General features: G+C 34.5%; 1 protein-coding gene across 2 annotated transcripts; it reads left to right on the top strand.

Moving 5' to 3' along the window:
• Positions 1 to 1,501: 1,501 nt before the first annotated feature.
• On the top strand, positions 1,502 to 24,501 carry STAM (signal transducing adaptor molecule). 2 transcript variants are annotated; one of them, XM_085309419.1, is made up of 13 exons: positions 1,502 to 1,581; positions 8,697 to 8,772; positions 8,860 to 8,955; positions 9,838 to 9,984; positions 10,227 to 10,317; positions 12,174 to 12,366; positions 14,137 to 14,231; positions 14,952 to 15,040; positions 15,812 to 15,899; positions 20,217 to 20,271; positions 20,615 to 20,768; positions 22,883 to 23,058; positions 24,121 to 24,501. In XM_085309419.1, the coding sequence occupies exons 1-13, from the start codon at positions 1,514 to 1,516 to the stop codon at positions 24,365 to 24,367; spliced, it is 1,575 nt and encodes a 524-aa protein (XP_085165545.1). In that variant the 5' UTR covers positions 1,502 to 1,513; the 3' UTR covers positions 24,368 to 24,501. The 2 variants fall into 2 exon arrangements, with proteins under 2 accessions (XP_085165545.1, XP_085165546.1); XM_085309420.1 differs by lacking the exon at positions 9,838 to 9,984.
• Positions 24,502 to 25,750: the final 1,249 nt, after the last annotated feature.

Below are 25,750 nucleotides of genomic sequence, written 5' to 3'. Positions count from 1 at the left end.
TTTTTGTTGAATATGACCACCTTTTGTGATCAAATAAGATTTGATTCAATTTAGAGAAGAGACGGTGCTTTTTTACTTTATCAGGCAGAATGTGAAGAATTGTGGTTAATTTCCCTATACTGCTTCACTGTTTTTCTTGCATCACATAGCACAGCTTGCATAAGAGTGATCATTCTAGTTGTATAAGGTAGACTTTTTTTTCTTTTTTCCCCAGAAATAATTTGAGAGCATGTAATTGTAGAGCTTTACTTTTGTGCATTGTGGATCTGAATTAAGAAACTAAACAAGGGTAACCTGACTTCATTTTGTAAGATAGAAAAACTCACCCACAGAAAATGGAACCATCAGCTTTGGGATGAGTAACTTCTCATAACTTCTAGAGATCAATTTTTTTTTTCTTTCTCTCTTCTCTACAGTCTATCAAGTGCTAGTATGAATTAATGAATCCTGACAGATACATTTTTGTAGGAAATCTTTGCTTCCCTTGGTTAAACTATGTAAGTAGTCCCAGAGACATCGCCTGAGGCATGATGGTCTTTGCTGAGACACATTTTGTAGATTGAAAGGTGACTGTTGGATGAAGCAGGGATAGGAAACAAAGGTTACCTGCTATTCACTCCCTGTATCTCCTTCTGTGCAGAGAACAGTGCAGATGGCTTGTGTGTTCCTTCGTGCTGTCCAGCACGTCATGACCCGATCTGTCCAATTTCCGTTCAGCTGCAGTGTGAGGCCTGGTTTCCTTTAGCACTTGTATTTATTGTTCTCCTCTGTGTAGCGATGCTACTCTGGGGAGAAATCGCAAGGGGGGGGGGCTCTGCTCTGAGGTGGAATTTCTCTCTTTTTCACCTTCCTTTTTCTTCACTATTCCACAGGGACTCTCTTGTCCTATTCAAGACACTTGGAAGAGTGAGCCCCATTGGTTTTTATCACATTAACTTTGGTTTAACAGTCTCTGTAGTTGAGAAGAGACAGTGGACTATATCATCCAGGGTGGAGATGAGAATGGGATGGTTAAAGTCAATTTTAGTGATTATTCATGAATCTTTGGGGCCTCCTTGTTGATTTGCAATACATGCAAAAGAAATGCAAACTCGGCAGCTTGTGTCTGAGAATGTGGTAAATGCTGTTCCTGTTGTATCTTAGTCTCAAATGAACCAATACTTGGAGTGTCAATATCCTATAAAACTACAGTTCCAAATGGGGAAAAAAAAATCTCTTCATAGCTGATATGATTTTTGTGGTATTCTGGGTATATACTTATTAGTGGGGGGAAAAATGTGTGTCTGAATTTAAATTTATGGTAGCAAGTGAATGTTCTAAAATTAGAGAAATTGGGTAGAACAGTTTTTATATATTAATAGGTTAAATATAGGATTTTACTGTGCATTTAGCAGAATGTAAAGTAGTAATATAACATCTTTGTCAGTTTTATCTTAAATTCTGTTCTTTCTTTTTCTTTAATTTGTATTTTGATTTACTTATGCTTTATTCATCAGAGAAAGCAACCAGTGAGATGAACACTGCAGAGGACTGGGGCCTCATCTTAGATATTTGTGATAAAGTTGGACAGTCACGCACAGGGTAAGTGGTTTTGGAGCTTTTCCCCTCAATTTTAATTTTGTTATTTTAGTCTTCCTTAGGAACACTTCCTAGATGAGAGGAATGAAAATTTTATTATCTTGTATAAACATTTGCAACTCTTTCTCAATTCAACTTAATTTAGAGTGAATTTACTTGCAGTACAAGGAAAATGTAATTTTCTGTCCCTATGTTTTATTGTTCTTCCTTTGGGGATACTCAGTGATCTATTAGAATTAGTATTTGCATACAGCAGTTTTTCACAAATGTAACAAAAAAGTAAGGTGGTTTGTTTTAACAGAGTTGCTATAGACCCAGGAGAAGTCATTAGGATTTTTTTTCTTATAGAGTCATATTATAGGTTGGAAGCAACCTGTAGAGTTCATCTGATATAACGCCCCTGCTCAAAACAGGGCCACGTCTAGTAGCCTTGAACACCTCCAAACATGGAGTTCCTACAACCTCTCTGAGTAATCTGTTCCAGTATTTAACTACCCTTATGATAAATTTTTCTTTTCCTACTCTCTAATTGGAATATTCCAGCTTGTATTTTGCTTCTTATCACTGTGCACCTCTGAGAAGAGTCTGGCTGCATCTTCTTTGTAAACTCCGATCAGGTAGTTGTAGATTGCAATTGGGTTCCCCCTSCTTAGCCTGCCCTTCTCCAAACTGAACCTAGGTCTCTGGCTGTCCTCATATGTGGTATGTTCCAGCAAACTGACCATCTGGATACCACTCCACTGGATTTGCTCCAATATGTCAATATGCTTGTACTGGAGAGCGCAAAACTCCTGATGCATTCTTGCAAGTGCTGAACGAAGGGGAAAGATCATTTCCCTGACCCTGCTGGCTGTGCTCTTACTAACACAGGCYAGGATGCTGTTGGTGGTCTTTGCTGCCAGGCCACACTGCTGACTCACGTGGCACACCGAGACCCCCTCATCCTTTTTTGCCTAGCTGTTTTCTAGGCAGYTTGTCCCAGAAGTAAGACCTTGCATCAGCTGTCATTGAACTGACTGAGGTTCTGGTCAGTTTTTCTCTGGTGTATTTCTCCAGCCTGTGCAGGTCCCTCTGAGCCTCACAGTCCAACCAGTTTTCCATTCACTTTATCATCCATTTATTCAGCCCATGTGTCACCAGTTTGGTGATAAGGATGGGAGTGTGTCAACACGGCATTTTTAAAATGTGATATGTATAAAATGAAACATATCTTAGTATGGGCTCTTAATGCTCCTTTGGTTGATTCCTTGCTGAACTCTCTCATAGGCCTTATGCATGGCCTCATTTTTTTGGACTTGAAAAGTCAAAGTATAATTTGAATTAGCAAATACTACAGTTTAAAGACAGTATAAATACTCTTAAATATATTGAAGTATTCAGAGTTGTTTTAGAATTTGGAAATGTGTTTTGAATTCATCTTCCCCAAGCAGTCTGTAACAGTTCCGTTTTAAGAAACGGCTTCAAGGAGAAGCTGTTGCTGCTGTTCAGTGAAAGACTTCTCTGAGAAGGACGTTGATTGCTTTTTAAGACTGCAGGAAACAGTATGGAATGCCAGGTAACAAATCCTTACCTGGGATTTTTGTTCCAAAGGACAGGTCAGCAAATAAGCTTGTTCTTTGGGATTAGAAATGATCTCCAGAGTATTTATAAATAGTATGGTGTATCGAGATGCCTATGCTGTTGTGTRAAGTTCTAGTTAAGATAAAAGCTGGTAAGTTGTTAAAAATATGTCACACTACTCTCCATATATAAAAACTGTACTTCTGCTGCTTTATCTGTTGATACTGAGCCTGTAACAGTATTATTGAAGGATTCTGTATTCTATTTAATTAGTGAAAGCTTTTACATAGGCAGGATTTAGCCTAAGAGTGATTTATCCTGAACAGTACTCGAATGTATCTAGTTACAGGAGACAGCTCCTAGGGAGTGCAGACAAAAACAGAGCTCTCTGGCAACATATAGCTAAATTTCTCTGGGACAGCTGGAATTTTTGTTACAGTTGTTTCTTGTATAAAACAATGTATTTTTTTTCCTCTATCTGTTACTTTAACCTTTSTAATACTTAGTCTACTTGTAGTAGCAGGTTACCTGCTGACTTTTCACTTAAAATTCTATTAAGACCTGCTGATAATGGTGGTTTTCTTGTTATCTCTGTTTTGATGAATTATGTCAAATTATACAGGAAGGTAAAACAAACAAATTCCCCATTAAGAATTTTAACTCTTCCTAACTCCCCTGCAACGTAAATTCCTGTGGCAGGGATTCTAGTGTTCTGTATTGGGATTTGCTTTAATCTTTTCATCAGTTCTGATCCAATACAAGCTCTATGCTTTTTTGRTTCTTGGCACAAGTTTAGGTTATATAATCTCTACTCTACAGATTTTCTTTTGTACTGGTCTAAATTTTGATTTGTACCTGTGGCATTTTAAATGTAGGTAGTGATATGCCTAAAGCCACAGAAGACTAGAAGGACTGTTTTCTTTATTGCAAAAGAAAATACARTTTGTTGTTACATAGTGTTATATGGCACCCTGTCTCATTTTGGTCTGCCAACACCTTATGTAGGTCTAGGGTAACCGCTGGAAGCTGTTCAGCTACAAGGAGGTTTCATGTTTTCTAGTAAGATAATGTAATTACAATTCAGTAACTGAATTTCTGACTGAATTCCTACTGTTGCACTATTTTATTTTTTACATTGACATACATTCGTAATATAGAATCACCAATAGCTATGTATTTAATCTTTTTTCCCTTTCCTTAATCTAATCACAAAAGTACTCTGCTTCAGCAAGTGAGAATTCCGTTGAATCTGTTTTTTTATTTGACTGTTTTACAATGATCTAAAATTTGTTTAACTGAGACATTCTTTTTAATCTCAGGATTTCTTCTAATAAGTAATACAACTCTGCAGTTGCATATGATAACAGTGAGCTTTTTTGCATGCCATTTTTGAGGAAAACTGTTAATATTTTAAAGTGTTCAGTGAGCAAGTCTGCCTTTTCAACACAAAAACTTGATTAAATCAAAATATAAAGTTTTACCATTAGAGGTGATATGCTTTTCTGTTCTTATGCATCATTGTTCAAAACTTTTTTATTTCAAAAAAAAAAAAAAAAAAAAAAATTGATCATCTTCGACTTGCATATTATTGACTGTCCTCTCTTGTGTGAACAGGAATGAAAACTACAAAAGGGGAACCATCTAAGCAGAACACCAACTTACTGAGGCAGTGGTAAAGCCATAAGAAATCAGGTCAAAGTTACAGTCTCACTGATAATAGAATAGACAAACTATTTTTGAATGGTGCTTTTCTGTTTCTTCTTGAGTGTTTTTTGCTATATTTGTTATACTAAATAGAGTGCTACATTAAATGTTTCCAATTTCTCCACCACTGAAGTCTTCTCCCAGTACAATAGCTTCCTTTTTTTTGCAGCCTGTCATTTTTACGGAGTAACACTGCCAGAGAAAAACTGCAGTACTGATAGTTTAAAATAAATATATCTTATTAACTTAATACATAAATGCACAAGATACAACCATTTCAAAGTCAAATGCAAGCAGAATGACGTTCAGGAATCAGTTAACACTGAGCCAGAATGACTGAGGAAGATAAAGAGGGAAAGTGAGATGGGTGCTTCTTGCTGAAACATATTACACACAGTCTTTTTAATTTACCACTGCCTCAGTAAATCGGTGTTCTGCATAGATGGTTCCCCCTTTGTTGTTTTCATTCCTGTTCATACAGGAGAGGACAGTCAATAATACTCAAGTCAAAGATGATCAAAGCTTTTTTTGAAATAAACAAGTTTTGAAGAGTGATGCATAGGAACAGAAAAGCATATCGCCTCTAGTGGTGAAACTTCACATTAACATTAAAGTTGCCCAATGTAAGTAGTGTTCTGCATGCTTACAGCTCTGTATATTTAACAGACCAACCATTAATCTCAGACTAGTTGTTTCTAACAGTAGGCAGGGAAATTGAGTCACCTGTGTAGTCTTCATCCCCATGGTCATTTATCTTGGATAATAAAATACATTTCTAGCATTGTGAAATGTTTTGTGCAAAGTAGTATTTCAGATTCCAGTTACTGTTTATTTTGTCTTTGTTAAATAAATATAATAAAATTACTTACCAAATGCATTATTTTTACTTTATAAAACCCAAACTGAAATTTATTGTGAATCTTTTCTGGATATATGAGTATGTAATACTGTTGCTTCTATCTTACCTTGCCCTATTTTCTCCCTGCTGGTTTGTTATTCCTGATCACTGTGCTGCATCTGAAACTTGGATTATAAAACTGCTGGAACAGAATTGCAGCCTAATATTTGTATAGCATTCTCTGGAGAGCTGTTTAATAAATTTCCTAATAAACAGAATTGTGTTCATGTGGAGTGCATGCCTTTCCTCTGATTTCTAAATTGTGCTTGTCATAATTTGTAAATTAAATTACATAATGAGTTAATTCGAAGTAAAAAAATAGGATTTCAGTGCTGTCTAGAATAAGATTTCTTAGTCTGTGAGACTAAGCATTAGTCAGCTAGATGCTTGATGTAGACATAATAAAAATTTATTTTTAAATATTTGAGCGTGTTAAAACATTTAATAGGTGCAGCCACTGAGTTAAAAACATTTGTCCATTTATCTGGAGTGTCTAGAATTACTGAGTTGTTACCTTTTGAAATTTATGCTTGACGCACATGGAGGATACTTGGTTTTAAGGCTTTCTTGTTACTTTATATTCTGCATTGGACTGTTAATGAGTGGTAAGTTTGACTTATTTATTGATCAGCGTGAGTAAAATAATCAGTTATATGAAGGTATACACTGAGTAATATGTAGTCTTACTATGTGGCAGCATTTTCTATAATTAGTACTGCTAAATGAGGTGGACATTTCTGTAAAACAGACACTGCCAAATATAGTATAGCTGAGCAGTGGTGTAACATATACCTAAGTTTCATGTTAGTTCTTGGATATCAGTGCAATAGAAAACTAATTTTGTGTGTGTGTGTGGAGGGGACGAGTTGCTGTTAATCTTCCAGAAATATGAAAATATCTTAGTTTGAATTCACACTTTTCCTCTTTTCCTACTTTTGCCTCTCTCAAAAGAAAAAATAATCTATTCAGGGTTATTCAATAAATAATGCTTGTGGGCCAGTGATAATTCTACCCCAGCCTTGCTCTGCCTTCTACCACCTCTACAGACAGAAAAAACAAATAAAGGACACAGATTTTAGTATACCAAACTATCTGAAACTCATTTCAATTGTTTCTTAAATTTCCTTTTACTATTATCTCTATCTACTATAGCATAGATAAACTGGTATTCTGTATGTAATAATTTTGAAACTGAAATACAGAATTCAAGTACATTCTACGTATAACTGTAAAAATCTCTATATACAAAATTCTTCTGTAAATTCTGTATTAAACTTGAATTCCATATTTAATAGTTTTGAAACATACATATAGAATGTATAATAATCCTTTTGCACTTGTTGGTTTGTTGCATGGTTTGTTTCTTAATGTTGGATTATAGTTTAAAATAGAATCTGTGAGGAATGTAGCAATAATAACTTAACAGATAAACAAACAAAATCCTCCCAAGCCCAAAAGCATGATAGAGAGGTGGTGGTAATTGGTATGTAAGCAGCAGTTCTTAGGTATATATGGGAAATGCAGAAGAGTGGTAGATTTTAAGGAAAAAATACATGAAAGTAATTATCACTCAAACTTATTAAACAGATATTAACTGCAAATGCTGATTATCTACTAAAAATAAGTATCCATAATAATCCATAAGTATGGAAGAGAATGCATTTAAAATGAAATCAGGCTTACTGAAAGGTTATTCTTGCCAGTAATTAGAGAGCTGTTAAGTTAAACTGTAGGAAACTTTACTCTCTTCTTTATTTTAGATATTGATGATAAATACTGTTGCTATATTAAATCACCAGATATGTGAGATACAGAATTCTGCAACACATCTTGATTTCAGCTTTTGTACATGGAGTTGCATTTGTTATTGACTAGTAAGGGAGTTACAGTACCATATTTACTTCTAAAGAATTTATTCCAGGCCCATTTAAGCTTAGTTTATTTACAAAACTGACTTGGCAAGATATTGCAACCTAATTTTAACAAGTAAGAATTCTTTTATTATGATTTGAATGAATGCATGTAGGTAACTAGAGAGACGTTAAGAGAGGGAGATGAGATTTACAGTGCAAAAACCCAATCACTTTTAAGTAAAGGTGACTTTTTATGACTCCTTCCCCACTGAAGTGTATACAAGTATTCCTTTCTAAAGATGTGTTGTCATTAACTGAGGACTAATTCTGCATCTGTGCACTCTGTGTTCTTGGGTACTTTCAGCGCTCACATGGAGGATATGTTGATTTTTTTTGATGTTCAGGGGAGATCAGTATGTGTGTTGTGGCAGAAGAGTGGAGAGGGAAAAGAATGCTCCATAGRAGAAGAGACTGTGTATGGAGCAGATAGGGGTGAGGCACATGGAATGGAATTGTCTTGATTATGAAAAATGGTGCGAGTGTCCTTTTTTTTTCTGTTATGAAGCATCTGAGAACACAAATTTACCATTGAAATAATGACTTATGTTCATTTACTTGTCTGATGAATACAGAGAAATGTTGCATTTTATTATAGATACTTCAGATGTGTGTTAAAAAGAAGTTAGATGCAAGGAGTCAAATCTGATTTAGCAAAAAACTTTTTCATTAAAACTAGGCTAGGAGTTATATGATTATATTAAAATATAATTTATATGAAGGTTTCTCTGGTATGATTTTTTTTTCTAAAGAGTAAAAATGAAGTATTTAATGGATGTGCATGAGTATAGAGAATTATAATCAAATGCAGCTTACTGAGAGATTTTGATAATGAAGAAAACCAGCAATTCTACAGATAGAAATGGCTAGGAATGTTAATGCTGTAGTTCTTTTAATTGCAACATTAAAAAAAGCTATTAAATAATTTGCTGACTTTATTTGGGAGAACTTGCTGTCTACTATTAGCCTTTTCATGCATTGAAATCTGTGCAATAGAAAATGGTCTTTCCATTATTTCATTTTCAAACTATCTTGTGTTTCTTTAGGCCCAAGGACTGTCTTCGTTCTATTATGAAGAGGGTGAACCATAAAGATCCCCATGTTGCTATGCAAGCATTAACAGTGGGTGACTTTTTAATGTGTTCTTTTTCCTTCCTGAAAAATTACATTGCAGAAAGCTTCCCTGAGTTCTAATCTCTTTGTCTTTAGCTTCTAGGAGCATGTGTATCAAACTGTGGTAAAATCTTTCATTTAGAAGTCTGTTCAAGAGATTTTGCCAGTGAAGTAAGCAATGTGTTGAATAAGGTAATGTATTGCATTGATTTGTAGGATTCATACAAAAGCTAAGTTAGAGGGTCGGGGCAATCTGGAAGTAAAGTGGAACCTAATTCTGGGAGATTGGAAATTTGAGATGGGAAGCATACAGGATTACTGGGATGACAGTCACTGGATAAAAACTTCCTTATGGCCACCTCAAACTACAGCTGTTTGCGTATTCTGTTCAGTGCTGGAAAGAATATATACAGATTCATTTTAACACTAAATAAAAACAATGAAACATTAAATGCAGATAGGTAGTAAAATGCAGACAATACAGGGCTTTTCTGTAACATTCTGTTTTGCTCTGTTTTGAGTCATGAACATATTTGCTTAAATGCTATTGCTGAAGGCAGTCAACAGCAATGCTGAAAAGCGGTACGCTGTATTCTCCTTTCTGACAGAGATATCCCTTAGCGATACACCTGACTTTAAAGCAGTGTCTATATAGATAGTAATAATGGATGTCTTTCTGTTGAGTGTAAAACAGCAATAATGCAGAACTCATTACCTCCTTAGTTTCAAAAATACAAAATTCAATTTCCAAAATGAAGCTATCTGAAAAAATAGTTAAATTGGAAAATAGGTTTCAGTTTAAAATTACCACATTAAAAAAAGTTAATATTGATAGAGCTTTTAACAATGAGGAGTATGTTTCTCGTTTTAGGTATATGTTTTTTAACCAGCTATAGTTAACCATTTACAGATTCTTTATCACAGTCTGCTCAGTATGCTGCAAAGGAGAACAGCAATTTGGACTAGGAAATAATAAAATTGAAGTTGTTCAAATTCTCTTTATTTCATATGCTCATGTGAAATTAAGGAATTAAGAACAGCTAAATTATCTAACTAATTTCTGCTAATCTACAGGGTCATCCAAAAGTCTGTGAAAAGCTGAAAGCTCTTATGGTGGAATGGACAGATGAATTCAAGAATGACCCACAGCTTAGTTTAATATCTGCTATGATAAAAAATCTTAAGGAGCAAGGAGTTACTTTTCCAGCTATTGGCTCACAGGTATAATAAATCTTGTGATTGCTCTTAAAAGAAATCACAAGTTCTTTTTATCTACAGTTTTGTATTTTAGTTTGAAATTTTATAATGCATTTGGCAAACAAGATGAAATCTCTGCCTCAAAAATGTTTCTTTGAGAAATGAATTGCTCTTTTGATTTTTGTCAGAGGAATATATTACGTGAATGTAATGTGTTGTCACGATTGCTCTTTAAATCCATTTCAACATCTTTTATTTTTGACTAGGCTGCTGAACAGGCAAAAGCAAGTCCAGCTCTCGTTACCAAAGATCCTGGTACAGCAGCTAACAAAAAGGAAGAGGAGGATTTAGCTAAAGGTGAGTGCATTTACTTGCTGACCTAATCAATTTGATGATAAATATCTAACAAAACAGGAACAAATGTTTCATCTCCTTCATTGTTGTGAATAACATACTTTTTTCAGTTGCGGTTATGATTGTCATTCCCTTCCTTCTGTTTAATACTTGGAGAGTTAGAGATCAAAATTATTCTGTAGATGGGGCAAAGTTGAATAACTCCCGATCATTTTTTTTCTTGACCTTGCTAAACTGAAATAACACTACAGTATTCTGCTAAATTTCATTTTAAGAACATGCTCCATTGTGGAAATGTTTGGTACAAGTTCTGTATTTGGATTTTTCCCACTTCCTGGGGCCAGTAAAATGCATTTGTTTGGAGTTTATACATTTGATGGAAACAGACAATAATATTTGTAGCATAAGTGGTATTCAAAATTAGATTCAGTATTTCATGTATACTTTGAACTTTATTTCTTTGAATGATGCTTCCTTTATATTTAAAGAACTTTAAGCCTTTGGTTGCTCTAAGCATAGTAGCTGTTAAATATCTCACTGTGGCCCTGCAAAATGTACGTGGAATGGTTATTTCTGATTTACTGTTGTACCAAGGCATATGTCATTTACCAGTTCTATGCCAGATATGTGCAAAGAATTATTCTCAAATTGAATTGATCTGTATGATGTAGTTGCTGCTTTTTGAGGTCAAACTTCTCAGCTACAAAAAGGCATAAAAGGTTAACCCCTGTATGCAGTACAAGGTTTGAGCTTAAAGCTGTAACAAAGGCTGTTCACCTGAATGCATTTAACTAATCAACTTGACAATGTGTATGTAAGGTCTTCGTAGCATGGATAAAATTTTTGGTTGGTGAATGTCTGCAGTTTCTCATCTTTGATAGATAAATTATTCAGAACACTGTTACATAATTTAACTTTGATTTATTGAAATCTTTGTTAGCTCATCTGTATATGTTATCAGTAGGTCCTTCAACAGTAGAGCCACCGAAGTCTGGCTTCCTATGGATGCAAGTCTCAAGGTTGAGATTTGTGTGGATTTTTGATTGTTTGTTTTCTTGCGATAGTCTGTCCCTTCTTGTTTTTGCCTCTGTCTCATCTTAGTTGGTCAACTATTTCACAGACTTGGAAGAGCTTAATATGATTGACATCATTTTTTTTTTTAATTTCTCTTCCTCTCTCATTCAAATTTAATTGAAAAAGACCAAGAGTCTCAAAAATTTTCAGGGAGGGTCAAGCAGAGAAAGGGAATGGACAGATTGACAAGCAAAAGCRTGTAACTCTTGCTTCTTTAAGAATCCAGGCTAAAAACACCTGATGCAATGGAGAAACATTGTGAAACAACTGTATCTTTTTATGATTTCAAGCAGTCTAATAGAAGTTGAACATCATTTATATGCTAGCAAGAATTTAAATGTTGTGTATCAATCCATGATTGTGTGTGTGTATATATACATATATACATATATATACATATATAACTTAACATTTTGTGTGTGTATATATACATATATACATATATATATATGTATATATACACACACAAAATGTTAAGTTTCTACATTCATATTCAAAGGGAAAAGCCCTCTGTGACTTCAGTGAATTATCCCATTTTTGCTTAAGTACTACTAACTCATTTAAGAACTTATCATGCTGAAAACCTCAGTAGATCTTTTGTTAACATCATTGGGGGCTCAGTAGTTTTAAAATAGCTTGTTTTTTATGATTTCTAAGTGAAAGGAAGAAATTGGTTATGATGCAACAATAACAGAGTTGTACTGGAAGTTTCTATAGAATTAAAACTTTAAATCATTCAAAACATTTATATTTAGAATTTTAATGTGAATAATTTTTTTTTGTAGCTATTGAACTGTCTCTAAAAGAACAAAGGCAACAGCAAGCAGCAGTTTCCACTTTGTATCCGAGCACCTCAAGCCTTTTAACAAATCACAAACATGAGGGCCGAAAGGTTCGTGCTATCTATGATTTCGAGGCTGCTGAAGACAATGAATTAACATTTACAGCTGGAGAACTTATAACTATACTTGATGACAGGTAACTTGTATAGATTGCATGCAGAAACATATGTTTAGACTTGCACTGTGTGTGTTTAAATTTTTAGAATGTTAAATCATCAGTCTTGACATTTGATATTTAACTTGTAATTTTCATGCTCATACTCTGATGTTCCCATTATTCTTCTCAAGGATGAGTTTTCATGTTGTGACCAAATTATTTGACTCATAACTTTGCAGACAGTTTTTAATAGGGAAATAAAAAGATTTCTAGATTTTCTAATTTTCCTTAACAGTTTTTGTTTTATTGTTTTTCCTGAGATGTATGTTAATGCTAATGAATTATTTTGAGTATTTCACACTTAACTCTTAAGTTTCAGCCAAATTTAGGTCTGAATAGATGTAGTAAAAGATTGAATAAGTGTATTAAATTATGGTAATGCAGCCTATATTTATATAAACTTTCCTGTTAAAATTGAAAGCTTAGAGTTAAATGATGCCATCTTTTTTGTAAGTTAGAGCTTACTTTTCTCATCTCTGATGTTCTTTTGGTTTATAATAGTACTACTCTGTCTGGATCCCTTCTCTATCCAGATAAGAATGCTTTAGGATTGATTGCCTTTCTATTTGTTTGTTTACGTGTGTGTGGCATTCCCTCCCTCCCCCCCCATATTTGTAAAATAAATACCAAAAATTTTCATTCAGTGCTTAAGATATGTTAGTGTTTCTTGCTTTCTAGGTTCGCAGATTACAGCTCTGTTACTGCATTCTGCTTTGCTTAGGTATCACGGGTCGTGATGGATGCCGATAGCAAAGGAGCAAGTCTTTTTTAAGTACTGAAGTATATTCTAAATTTTAATGCAGTGAGACTTTGTTTGCTCTAAAACAAGTCTTTGCTCCTGCGGCTATCTTGCAAAAATCCTCTTATGTACACAGTCATAGGCAGAAAAAGTGCTCTTTTTTTGTTGACTCAACATGCAGCATCAGCAAAAGCATTTTGCAAAAACTAAGCATACGTTTTATGTTTGAACTTTATATGCCTAACACTTCAAGTTCTCCTTAGCTAGAATCAGCTTTGACTCAAGTTGTATTAAGGCTACCAGTCTACTTCCTCATGAATTTTTTTGATATGATCTTGTAAAGTTCTTTCAATTCCAGTTGTTCTGAAACAGCATACTGCAAGATGAAAAGCTGAACTCATACATTCATAATACCCAGCTGCACAGATTTATAGGAATACCATAGGAGGTCTGTTTCAGTCTACTGCCTTATCTTTCTGCAGGCTGATTCAAAGCAGATGCAGAAACCTTCCCACCTTCAATTTCAGAATAGTCTTCTCTGTGGGGAAAAACTGTCTCYATTTTTTTTTTAACAAAGAGATTGTAAAAACTATCCTTACCACAATTTTTAAACTATTTAAACCATTCTAGTAGATATTTTTATCAATATAGGTATCTGCTCTTCAGATTCCTGTAGAGTTCTCATTCATAAGTCCCTGTCAGGATATCTTGGAAAAGAGGAACCTATAAATCCACAATGTAACCCTTCTACAAAAATCAGGAATAATTGTGTCTAGAAGCATACGTTGGAATTCAACTGCAATAAAATATATATACCTATTGAATATTTTGTTTAAATATCTCCTAGATTTTTGTCATATAAATATAATTCTTGTATAAATATTTCTGCATATATACAATTTGTGTATATGTACAAGCAGTATAAATGTCTCATATAGTGTGATTCTTAGGAAAAATGTCTTGTTTGTATGAGTTTTTAAAGGTGTATATGTTTTTGTTTTAATTTTTAGTGATCCAAATTGGTGGAAAGGTGAAACTCATCAAGGTATAGGATTGTTTCCATCTAATTTTGTAACAGCTGATCTCTCTGCTGAGCCAGAAATGAGTAAGTAATATTSTTCATGTATGTTAGGCCTTGCCATAGTCCAAATGATATTTCTGTAGCTACGTAGTTCTAGGTTTTCCCTTATTTTTATATTTCAGTGTTTAGTTGCAAGTTAATGTGCAGAGTCAAACTAAAACGCCCTTGCTGTGCTCTCACAAGCGGTTCTGTATTTTAGACCAAGGCTGCCCATGCTGTCATCTACTGAAAAAATGTTTTGCTGCCTACTGCTGGCTGCCCTCTTTCTCAGTAGCTACCTTGGTACTCATCTGACAGTCCCATTGACAGCCAGATAAACTGTGTAAGCAACAGCAACTTTTTTCTAAATTATCTCTTCACCTGGCTGTTGATCTTGGTTTGTAAGCCAAGTTTTCTCCCCTCTGTGTGCAGTAGTGCCTTTCCCTCCCCCCCCCCTTTTACTAGGAGGGTACTTGGTGCCTCTTTTTATTTCACTTTCTGGGTTTTTTTAGGGGTAATATACCTAATATTTTTGGAAATCCTTGTATCCTTGTGTTCTGTTGTCAAAAATAACTTTTTTTTAAAGGCAATCTTGGGATTTCTTTATGGAAGTTACATTAGTCCACAGAGATGGCTTTTTTTTCCTCCAGATTTTTACAGAATATTAATTTTACACTAGATATTTCAACTACAAAGTTCATAATCAGGCAAATTGCTAGCTGTGGAACATTGCATAATTGTTTTGTWATTCTTTTTATGTTACAGTGAAAGCTGAAAAGAAAACAGTGCAGTTCAGTGATGAAGTTCAAGTAGAGACAATAGAACCTGAGCCTGAACCAGTTTATATTGATGAAGTAAGTATGATACTAATACTCACTATGAGCAGCTGCTACATTTAAACAAATGTTATTTTACCCTTTCAGCCTGTAGCTCAAATATATTTTGAATTGTCAAGAGAACATAACAAAAGAGAAGGATAAGGAAAAGATGGTTTAAGTTGTTATTATTTTTTACCTACCATCCTGTTTGTATGTCATGATGGTCTTGGGACTCTCCGAAACTGAATTTGGAAATCACATTCAATTTAGGGCCCTACTCCAGGATTGTACAGCTGTGCACCTCTGGCCTAAAAGCTGAGTGTGGAGTGATGCATTTGTTTTCAAGTTTGTTTAAAATACTTCAAAATACCTCAGAGAGGCCTATCTTGAGTGCTGTCTTAGAGTTATTTCCAGTATTACCAACAATCTTTCCTCTGTATTCTGTAAATACATTTGAACTTATCCCACTAGGTGGTAGTATTACATATGTGATAAGCAGAATGAAAAACAGAAATTTGTCAGAAAATGATGTTTCAAAGGACTTCTAGAATTAAAAAGCTCTGCTACACATTCTACTCATTGCTAATGATCATTTTTCTCATTTGGCTTCTTTTTTTAATGGTCTTACTTCTTGTAATGTAACATATGTTTTGTATTTACTGGAAGGTATTTCAGGTGGTTTCTAAGTTCTGAAAGACCCAAGTGGAAGTTGTAAAACTGCTTTTTTTTTTCTACTCTGAAAGTGTTAATTATTCCTCTCTCCTACACACATACGCACATTTTAATTACACCATTTGTTTTTTTTAGGATAAAATGGACCAACTCTTGCAGATGTTACAAAGTGCAGATCCGTCAGATGACCAGCCAGACCTCCCAGAATTGCTTCATCTTGAGGGTAAGAAAATCTCATGGTGGTGGCGGTGGTTGTTCTCTCCAGCAATTACCAACACTGAAACAAATTGGAACTAGACTGAAACTAGTTCAGCGTGCCTGAATCATAATTGTCATCTTACTTCCTGTTTCACCACATCCAAGAGACCAAAATGCAGAATGTTAACTTAAAGTAGATCTCTTGCCCTCTTCAGAAGAATATACTCCAAAAGCTTTTCCTTCTCAGCACCCAAGAAAAGTTTATCTGATATTCATTCATTTTTTTTCTTCATAGAATGAATTGAGAAAGGAGTCTGAGGAAGACTTGATGAGAGCTAGCAGAAGCAGGTTTAACTCAGTTGGTTAGAACGTGGTGCTGCTAACGCCAGGGTTGTGGGTTCAATCCCCATATGGGTTATGCTGAGGGTTGGACTAGATGATCTTCAGAGGTCCCTTCCAACCTTACCGTTCTATAATTATTACTATAGCTTAGAATAGACCTGTGAGTGTCGTACATGTTTTCCACATGCGTATTTCTATAAGACTCTAGCATTAAGTATGACCTTCTAGAATACTACAGATACTTTGGACTGTCTAAGTAATTTTGAGTCTTAAGGAATAGACTTCCTCTTCCAAGAGGCATCATAGATTGTCCTACCCAGGTTGAGCGGCACACATCTTGTGAAGGGGAGGGAAGGAAGGTGTAAAGAAATGTCTCCGTTATCAGAGGGAAGACAGTATAGCCTTTTGTGCATCATTCTACATCAGTTTTAATAGATAATTCAGTTGTGATGGAGTTTGATAAGAAAATGGCAGATTCTTGATCTATCTAGAACTTAAATAAGAAAAAACTGTGAGATAAATCCTTGGATATCTCCCTTCTTTTCACATCCGTCTGGTTCATCACCTCTGTAAGTGTATCTATCACCTTTTAGGTCAATGACATGTGGTTGTGCATACTCTAGCCTCACCCAAGAGGAAGGGAGATAATAAGAAATGTGAATAGTTTTATTCCTTCAGGTACCAAAATTGTAGATACAAAGGCAGTTGTCTAGGAAGGGGATTACTGCTAGACAGAGGCAGAGAAATTAAAGATGTGCTGATCAACCAACTGCCAGATATGGCCGAACATTAAGACCTTCTTTCTAAATATAACACTTTGCTAAGCTGCTTCGTTGTATAAAGAGGTAGTAATTCATCTTCTAATTTAAAGATTCGTATACCTTTTTTTATTTGGAAGTTCTACTGTAGTCAAGCAGAAGTTATTGTGATACCTATACAAGAATAACACATAAAGTTATGGTCCTCTGAGTATGAAGAATGTCAGATGATACTATGCAGATTTTGGCAAGCTGTCAAGGTTGGAGCCCAAGAAAGCATTTTTCTCTTTTAAATGAGAAGGTAAAATATACCAAAAGCAACTTGATGGGAATTTGAAGATGCTATCTCTTAACAGGCTAAATACTGCTTATCCACAATGTTTTGCCTTTATTTGAGGTGGAGCATCAGTTACCACTAAGCTGTAGCATCTGGATTCTACAATTCAGATATAAGRTCCTGTAGTTGAGAGATACTAGATTTGCATACTTGCTGAATAACATCAGGGTCTTGAGAATATTCGAGTACTTAGGAGAAAGTCTTTTAAAGTGATTGTGAGTAAATTAAGTGAGGATATCTCCATTTAAATAGTATAGAAGGTCTTGCGTCTTGGAAGAGCTGATAACAGTCAGTCAATATGGTCCACTTAACTGCATTAGAGCCCATTACCCTGCTTCTGCTGCCTATTTGGAGACTTCCCTGTTCATTAATTCTATAAGACAACAATATATGTCCAGGGCTTCCTTGGAGCCTGGTTCTCCTTTAGAATATTTGTAATTATGTTCATGTTGGGAGCACGTTTGTTGAAACTGGATGGAGTTCTTTTGTTTTAAGAACATGATCCTGCACATTGATTTTTTTTTCCAGCTATGAAGAAAATAAGATGATCTGTTGGTTCTTGTTGGTTGCTTAACTTCGTCAGAACCTGACCATAATTTACATGATATCTTTTATCTGATCAGATAATCCTTTTGCATTTTCAACTCAGACTATGGAACAGCAAGTGAGCGATGCCTCCATGTGATGTAGTAACTAAAGTGCCATTTCTGTGTCTTCAGCTTTATAAGGAAGTTCTTCTACCAACCTAAATTAGCTTTTGAATCTGGAAAAAAATCTTGTTGCTAAATGTTTAGGATTTTGATGTTTAGTAATGCTTTTGGGGTCACTAAATGAGATTAGCTGCTGCTTCAAATTGATGTGGAAAAATCATTCAAACTAGTACTTTATATCCTGAATATCCATTACATCTTTTTTCCCCAGAAGTTTCATTGCCAGTAGTAACCACCAGGCAAGACTACTGAATCCCTAGAGGGAATACAAGTTTTTCTTTTTATCCGAACAATTAAAACTTTTTCTTCTTTGATAGATCTGGCAACTGTGGAAAGCAATAATAAAAAAACCTTCATCAAAAAGATTACAAGCTATTTTTAATTCTGTTGAAGTTTTTAACCTTCATTATAGGACACTGTTATTTGAGTGTGTGTGGGGGGGGGGCAAGGTATTTTACGCATGCACACACACACACCTCTTTATATTTACCAGATATTTTCTGTCTTAGAAATTTTATCATGGATATTTATATATTGAAGTCATTTGGGTTGCCTTGAAAGGTAGCAGAACATAACCTGTATCTGTATCTGCAGTGCTTTGAAGGCAGTCATAGTAGTAAATCTACGACTTTCCCATACAGATGCAATCTGTAATTGAAGATTTACTGTTTGTGGGCAAGGATCTGTTTCAGTCTATGTCCTAATTAAGTTCTTTGCTCTGTGCAAAGAACTGGCTTGCAGGCAGTTCTAGGTGTTTAAGGGCTCTCATATGAAGTGGGGGTCTACTTACCATCCGTAGTCATTGGATGCTTTCTAAGAGCTTCATGTTCTTTGGTACTAACCTGCCAGTTCTTTCTATAAACCAAGGGAACCTGTAAGTTGCATGCAGCATTCTCCTATTTATTAACTTTGTGATTGACAGCAGAGCAGTTTTAATGTTAGTGTACAGGCATCTAAGCAGTCCTTGTCATGCCTTGTAACACACTTGGTGTTACGTGTAAGAACAGATAGAATTTATGCTAGCTCTTATATATTTTCGCAGTATTTCTAGCAATATGCTTCTGATCCCAGCCCAGTTCAGAGAAGTAAATCAGTGAACACATCAGAATGCTGCAGTGACACTCTTCTACCCATCATGGTCCGGAGGTTTTCAGGACTTTCTGTGTCTTTAAGCTTGGAAACCTGAGAGTGAAGACAGGAGCTGTAGAGCGGCTTATAATGGATTTGGATCATCTTTGATGCCTGAATCTATTTTTCTCCTCTCTGTTTGAATTTTGTATGGCTGTTGGGATTAATCAGATTAATAAATAGTTTATTACTTCAGTAAGTGTAAATAAATAAGGGTAAATTTTGCATCCTGGAATAGGATTGGAGTCTCCTGTGTCAGCTTCCTTGCCCACTTATTTTGGATTATCTTTTACAGCTGGCAGAATCAGTCTTTAGTTGGTTGTGCTTCATTTGGCAGTTACAAGAGCCCCGACTCCTTGTGTTGAAAGTTGGGGGATGCTTTTTTAACTCTTCTATTCTACTTCTGTAAGTGTCTGTTTTTTGTTTGTTTTTTGGTTTGGTTTGGTTTTTTTTTGGTATGTTAGTGGTTTGAGAAAACCTTACTTGACAGTCTCTCTCCTCATCCTATTAGGATCCTAGTAAAATAGGAAAGTACTGTTAGTACCTTTAAGATGTACGTGATACAAATCATGGAAATATGGTTTCTCCTTCATTGTTTCCACAGATAGTCTTTCTGGTAGTAATAATGTTGAGCACACGAGAACCAGGATCCAGTATTGAATTGTCTTTCTTGAAGAAAGAGACCACTCTTAAAGCTTTTTGGCAAAATAGTTTCACTATGCTATTTACTTTCTTTTTTTATGCCACAACTATCTGCAACTGATGTTGCTTTATGCCTCTTGGGTTTTAGATATGTTTTGTTATTTATATAATTATTTTAATGAGGATTCTTTTGTCTCTGCAGCACTGCCACTACTGAAAACTTCAGCTGGATCTCACTCTTAGATTTTTCATGATGCTGCATTTGTTACTGTAACTTTTCTGGCATACAGATTATCTTTAAAACTTTTTAATTAATAGCTAAGCATTTCTAGCTGTTCCCCCCACCCCTTACTTTCTAACTTGAGGTTTGGAAGTGCTTTGAAATTTTTATTGCTCTGATATATTTTAATATTCTTCTTTTCTAGCAATGTGCCATCAGATGGGACCTCTCATAGATGAAAAGTTGGAAGATATAGACAGGTAAAAAAAAAAAAATTACACATATATTTTCACTCAAATTATGGCTCATTTTTAGAAACACTACTGTTGCTACTTACCGTACTCTATCATTTTTGTGAGTACTGACAAAGAAAGTAGGTGTAATTATTAGCAACTTCTCATTTGGGAAGAGGTCTGAAGGGTTTCTTTTCTTGCCGCATGGTATTTTGTAGTATTGCACTGTTTAGGGTTATGGCACTTGTCATGCATCACTTCACAGGCTGTAAGAATATCTTATCACAACTTGTGATAGGTTCTCTGTATAGTCTATTTTGTATTGAAATTAGCTATAATGTAGAATAAGCTGTATAATATATTCTTTTAGGAAACATTCAGAACTTTCAGAGCTCAATGTTAAAGCAATGGAGGCTCTTTCTTTGTATAACAAGTTGATGAATGAAGACCCAATGTACTCCATGTATGCAAAGCTACAAAACCAACAGTATTATATGCAGTCATCCGCTGTTTCTGGCTCTCAGGTATGCATGTAACCTTTAATAGGCATGGATGTTATCAAGAGCATATTGAGCTATGGTTAATTTCCTATAAATTAGTAGCAGTAAACAATTTCTCACCTGAGGTAACTTCTGTATGAAAGCAAATGATTCTTACAGCATGCTTTTATATATTACTAAATGAATGTATGTAGATTTTGTAAGAAGCTGCAAGTTCTACAATATGTGGCATACTGATTGCAAGTAGTGATTTAGTTTTTGTTTCTGAACCTCTTCCACCACCATCTAGAGTTCGAAGCCTCTTTTTATGGTCTTGGTTTTAACTTAGTATTAAGGTAGCTATCTTGCTCTTGCAGAAATAGGCTGGAGTGAAATGATCAGTGCTTTCTCTTAAATACTTGTATATAAATACTTGTATACAAGTACTTGTTTTTTTCGGTTGCAAACTTCGGAAAGTCTTCCTTTTTCAGGTTCTGACAAATTTTAGTTCTGTTTCATTGACTTCAGGTTGATCAAGGAAGAAGCCTATCCTGTGTTTTGAGTGATACAAAATATACAATGAAAAAAGTAAAGTTCACCAGGCCTTTGCATTATGGGTCAAAGAAAGTAAAGAACAAAAGGAGTTAAATTTACATTTAAGAGTGTGCCCTCCTCACTCTAAAATCAACCACATTTTAGTTCCTTTTTTTGAAATTTCAACAGAGAGCATTTAGCTTTTAAATTATTGAAGTTTGTAAACTACAATTTGCTTATACCAGCTTATGCATGTAATTCATATCTCTGAGTATAGATATAAATATCTCTGAGTAGGCCTTTTAACTTATTCATATACTGTGGTATTTTTAAAACATGTTTTGAATATTTAAATGTTGTAATTCCATAGTCTAATGCACACTTGCTGTATTATTTTTCTGTTTATAGGAATATTTAGTGTTTCAAGCTGGTTACCAATAATTCTTTTCTCCAATAATGCTTTTCAGATGAATCAATAAAAACTTGAGCCAACTGTGGGGCTCAAAAAAAATGTCTTCATTCCCTCCCCATTCCTGCATTCTTATATAAACGTTGACACAAAATTGGTTCTTTCAACTTCCTATATATTTCAATATCCTCTGAAAATAAGAATKCATGTTTCTGCACAGTATCATTAGGGCAAGTCCTCCAGCCACATACGATAAATAATCATGTCATGATCGTGTCAAACAATTTTTATGTTTTATAAATAGGCATGTTTGTAAGAAGGAAAAACAAGACTGGGGGAGTAGATGAGCCAGTATAAATTTCTGAAAAGTTTGGAGGCCTCCTGTCCCTGCTGCCTAAATAAAGGATTCTGAAGTTTTTTTGCAATGTTGATAATTATTCTATGTATGTTATCTCAGATTCATGTATGTTAAGATAGAAAGACCATATATCATTAGCTTACACAAAATCTGTTATGCATAAGATCTGATAATTTCTTCTAGCAGTTTCTGTGTAAAGCCAAATATTTCATGAGTGAAGGAAAGCATATTTTAGAAATTTAGTTTTGATATTAGAATCTAGAGAATCTAATGTGTCTACTAACAAGCCTTTGCTTTACTTACTTCTAAAATCTAATCTTATTTTCAGCTGAAATTTTTAAAGAGCCTTTTCCCCAATTGCTCAAATAATTTTACAATGACTGTCTCAACTGTTACTTATGTGAAATTATAATTTAGCTAAAGATAAGAAAATAACATATATTTGACTTTTCATTTTAATGACTTTGCACTGTAAAAGTTATCTGGACATCAAAAAATAGTTTCTGCTTTGAACTGTGATTTCATAGACAAATTAAATCATTTACCATTTCCAATTCAAAAGTTAGAAATTCTAATATTCTTGAATGATGATAATTGAAAGAAAAATTAAAATACAAGCTGTCCACTAAAATATTTCAACTTTTATGTACTGGAGTCTAAGGATAGATACGTAAATACTGCTCTTTGAAAATTAAGTTTTTGTGTTTTATACTGCTATACTAAATAGAAGACAATCAAATATTTTCCATTAAAATACCTTTAATAAAAGGTTTTATAGACTATTTTTAAGTTCCAAAGTCAGATATTAATACCAGTATTGCCTTTATTTTATTTATGTTCCTATATTTAACTTCCAAGGTTTATCCAGGGCAACCTCAAAGTAATGCATATTTGGTGACCGGGAGTGCACAGATGGGCCATATTCAAGGCTATAATCTTCCTCCTGAACAACTCCCTTCTCTCAGCCAAGGCACAGTTACTCCATCTGCCAGCTCAGGACTGCCTGGTCAACCTGCACAGACATCCTACACCAAGTAATTTTATATTTTCCTACTTAAGTTTTAAATTAATTTAAACATAAAGGACTACAGATAATATTTAAAGGACAAATTTTGTCTTATGAAAGTTTTATTTAAACACAATGGGAAAATAATTCAATGTCATTATTTCCAATATGTTTTTTTTTAATATTATGTATTTGGTTTAAGACAAAGCAAACCATACAAGACCTGACCAACTACGAACAGATTTTTTTTTAAGAAAAACTGAAGAAAATGATATAGATTTGACTGATCTATGTACATTTAAGGCTCAAGGTTATCTGCTGCTCAGCCTGGCATTGCATAGTTTCTGAAATAGTATGTATTGTACTGTACTTTTGTTTCAGATATCTTACTGTGGTAGTATGGAGGAGAATTCTGTTCATTTTGAGAAAGAAGTAGATGGACTATGACTATTCAATAAAGCTAATGTAGTTTCCCCTTAGAAAGCAACCTGCAGCCCCTTTATTTTTGGGACTATGCAGTGTTTGGGCTGAGGTACCTATATTATGGTATTTTGAATTGACTTTTAGAATAGAGTAAGTTTGACTGTATAAAATAGTTTTACTTAATAATTCAAGATGGGTGTCTTTCTCAACTTTATTTAAGTTTTTGTCCTCCTCTGCTGCCAGAAGTTACTTATTTGGGGTGGTAGAACACATATTGATAAAGTAAGCTTCTGCATACCTCACCTGATTTGTTTTATCACTTGAAATAGGGTGGGTTTTTTTCCTCTCCACTAGCAGAACAAAAGATAGATGAGGTGTTAAATGAGAAGTACACTTGAGTATTATTTGGAAAACTATTTGGCTACACTTTTAAATATGCAAGGTGTCCAGACAAAGGAGATATTTTGTGTGTGTGTGTGTGCATGTGTATATATATACATATATATATATATATATATATATATTTATGTATATACCTAGAGAGAGAGAGTGAGTGCACAAGCGTGCAACTAGAGAAACAATGAAGCAATAAAATGTATGCTAGTGTTGCTGTTTTGTTGATAAATTTTTGGTTAATTTAATCTTAAATTATTTTACTTTTTTTCAGTGCAATAGTTGGCTCTGTTGCTGGAAATACATATTCTAACCAGGCTTCAGTGTATAGTCCTCCACCTGCTTCAGTTGATGTTGCTGCTTATCAGAATGCTGGAACTAATATGTCCCAGGTGCCAAACTATAACTTAACATCTACACCTCTGCCACAGACCACAGGCAGTCAACAAGCACCTCCACAACAACCACAGCCACCACCACAGCAACCACAACATAGTTATTCCCAGAAGGCTCTACTATAGGATCCAGGACTTCTGATTCCTAATCTTCGTTAACCTCTGCTAAATGCAGTTGACAATGTTATGAGTTTCTTCTTTTAACCTCTTAAACTTTGTTTATCCTCAGCTTAATATAAGAATCTATCTTGGTGAACAAGTTCAATTTGCACTGACTTTTTAGGATTTTTTTTTTTTTAATTTTGCAGAGGAACAGATATATTTAGGACATTTAATTCCTTTTAAAATGCCTAAAAATTGGTACAAGATTATTTATGTCTGGTAAAATTGGCTAGTATGTGAAAACTCAACACTTACAAACTGTTGTGGCATATATGTTATGTACATATAGTGTTTGATTGCAATAGTGGCTGTTTCGTATAGCTATGGTGATCATGTGAATATATTTAACACAATGTTAAAAAAAATTACACTATTTTATTTTAATCAAGAACTGACAACCATGTTTCATAGTTTTATCTAGTTTTATGACAGATGTGATGTCTTTTTTGCAACACAGCAGAAGTTGTTGTTCTGCATATCATGGTTACACTTACAAGCTAAAGTCTATATATAAATTTCCAAACTTAGCTGAGACTAGCTTTCATTACTTTTGAATTGAACAGAAGTGTATCATGGCTATTAGGTGGCTTTATCTACCAAAGTAAACTAGTTAACTTTTTAAAGTGATCTGGGAAGATAACAGCAAATTATGATTCTGCTTCAGATATTACTAATAATTTAAAACTATTAAAGAGGCTGCTAAACATACCAAGGGACCATAAAACAGATCAGGATCTTAGATTCTGTCATCAAAAGCATATAATTTATTTTTTTTCCATGTTGGCTTTTTACAGTGAGAATTAGAACTGTATTCTGTGGGTGTTGGTAGAGATTACACCAAAGACAGAAATTGAGTTGGAAGAGAAATGATGGAGATTTAAACTGGAACACACTGTGTGAATAACATTTACTTTATTCAAGTCTTATGTAGAACATGGAGAATTATGGACAAGTTAAATTGTTTTGCTGAACAAACCTTCAGGGCTTTATTTTATCTCTTGTGGCCTTGTTTAGCAATTTGTTCTGTGTTTACTGTTCTTACATAAAACACTTCTGCCTTAAACATCTGTTAATTTTTTCAGTTTCTAATTGTTGCAGCATTTGAGTTTATTAGTTGTTCTGTAGTATAAAGAGTTTTGTGAGGCCTCTTATTTTGATTCACTTCAAGAGAATTACTTTGAATTCTTTCCTGCAGCAACATGCATTAACCTTTGTTTTGCAGTAATTTAGCCAGGTTGCTCTCTAAGATGTATTTTTTTTTTTTTTAAGGCTCAGGTGCTGCAAAAGGAATATGATCATGGATGGCAACATTTTACATATGCCTAGTCAGATTTTCTTACACAGAAA

This window comes from Rhea americana, unplaced genomic scaffold, assembly GCF_003343005.1.
Source record: "Rhea americana isolate MKP2758 unplaced genomic scaffold, rheAme1 scaffold_298, whole genome shotgun sequence".
Lineage (NCBI taxonomy): Eukaryota > Metazoa > Chordata > Aves > Rheiformes > Rheidae > Rhea > Rhea americana.
Note: the sequence above shows the minus strand (reverse complement) of the source record. Positions and strands in the feature narration are given on the sequence as shown.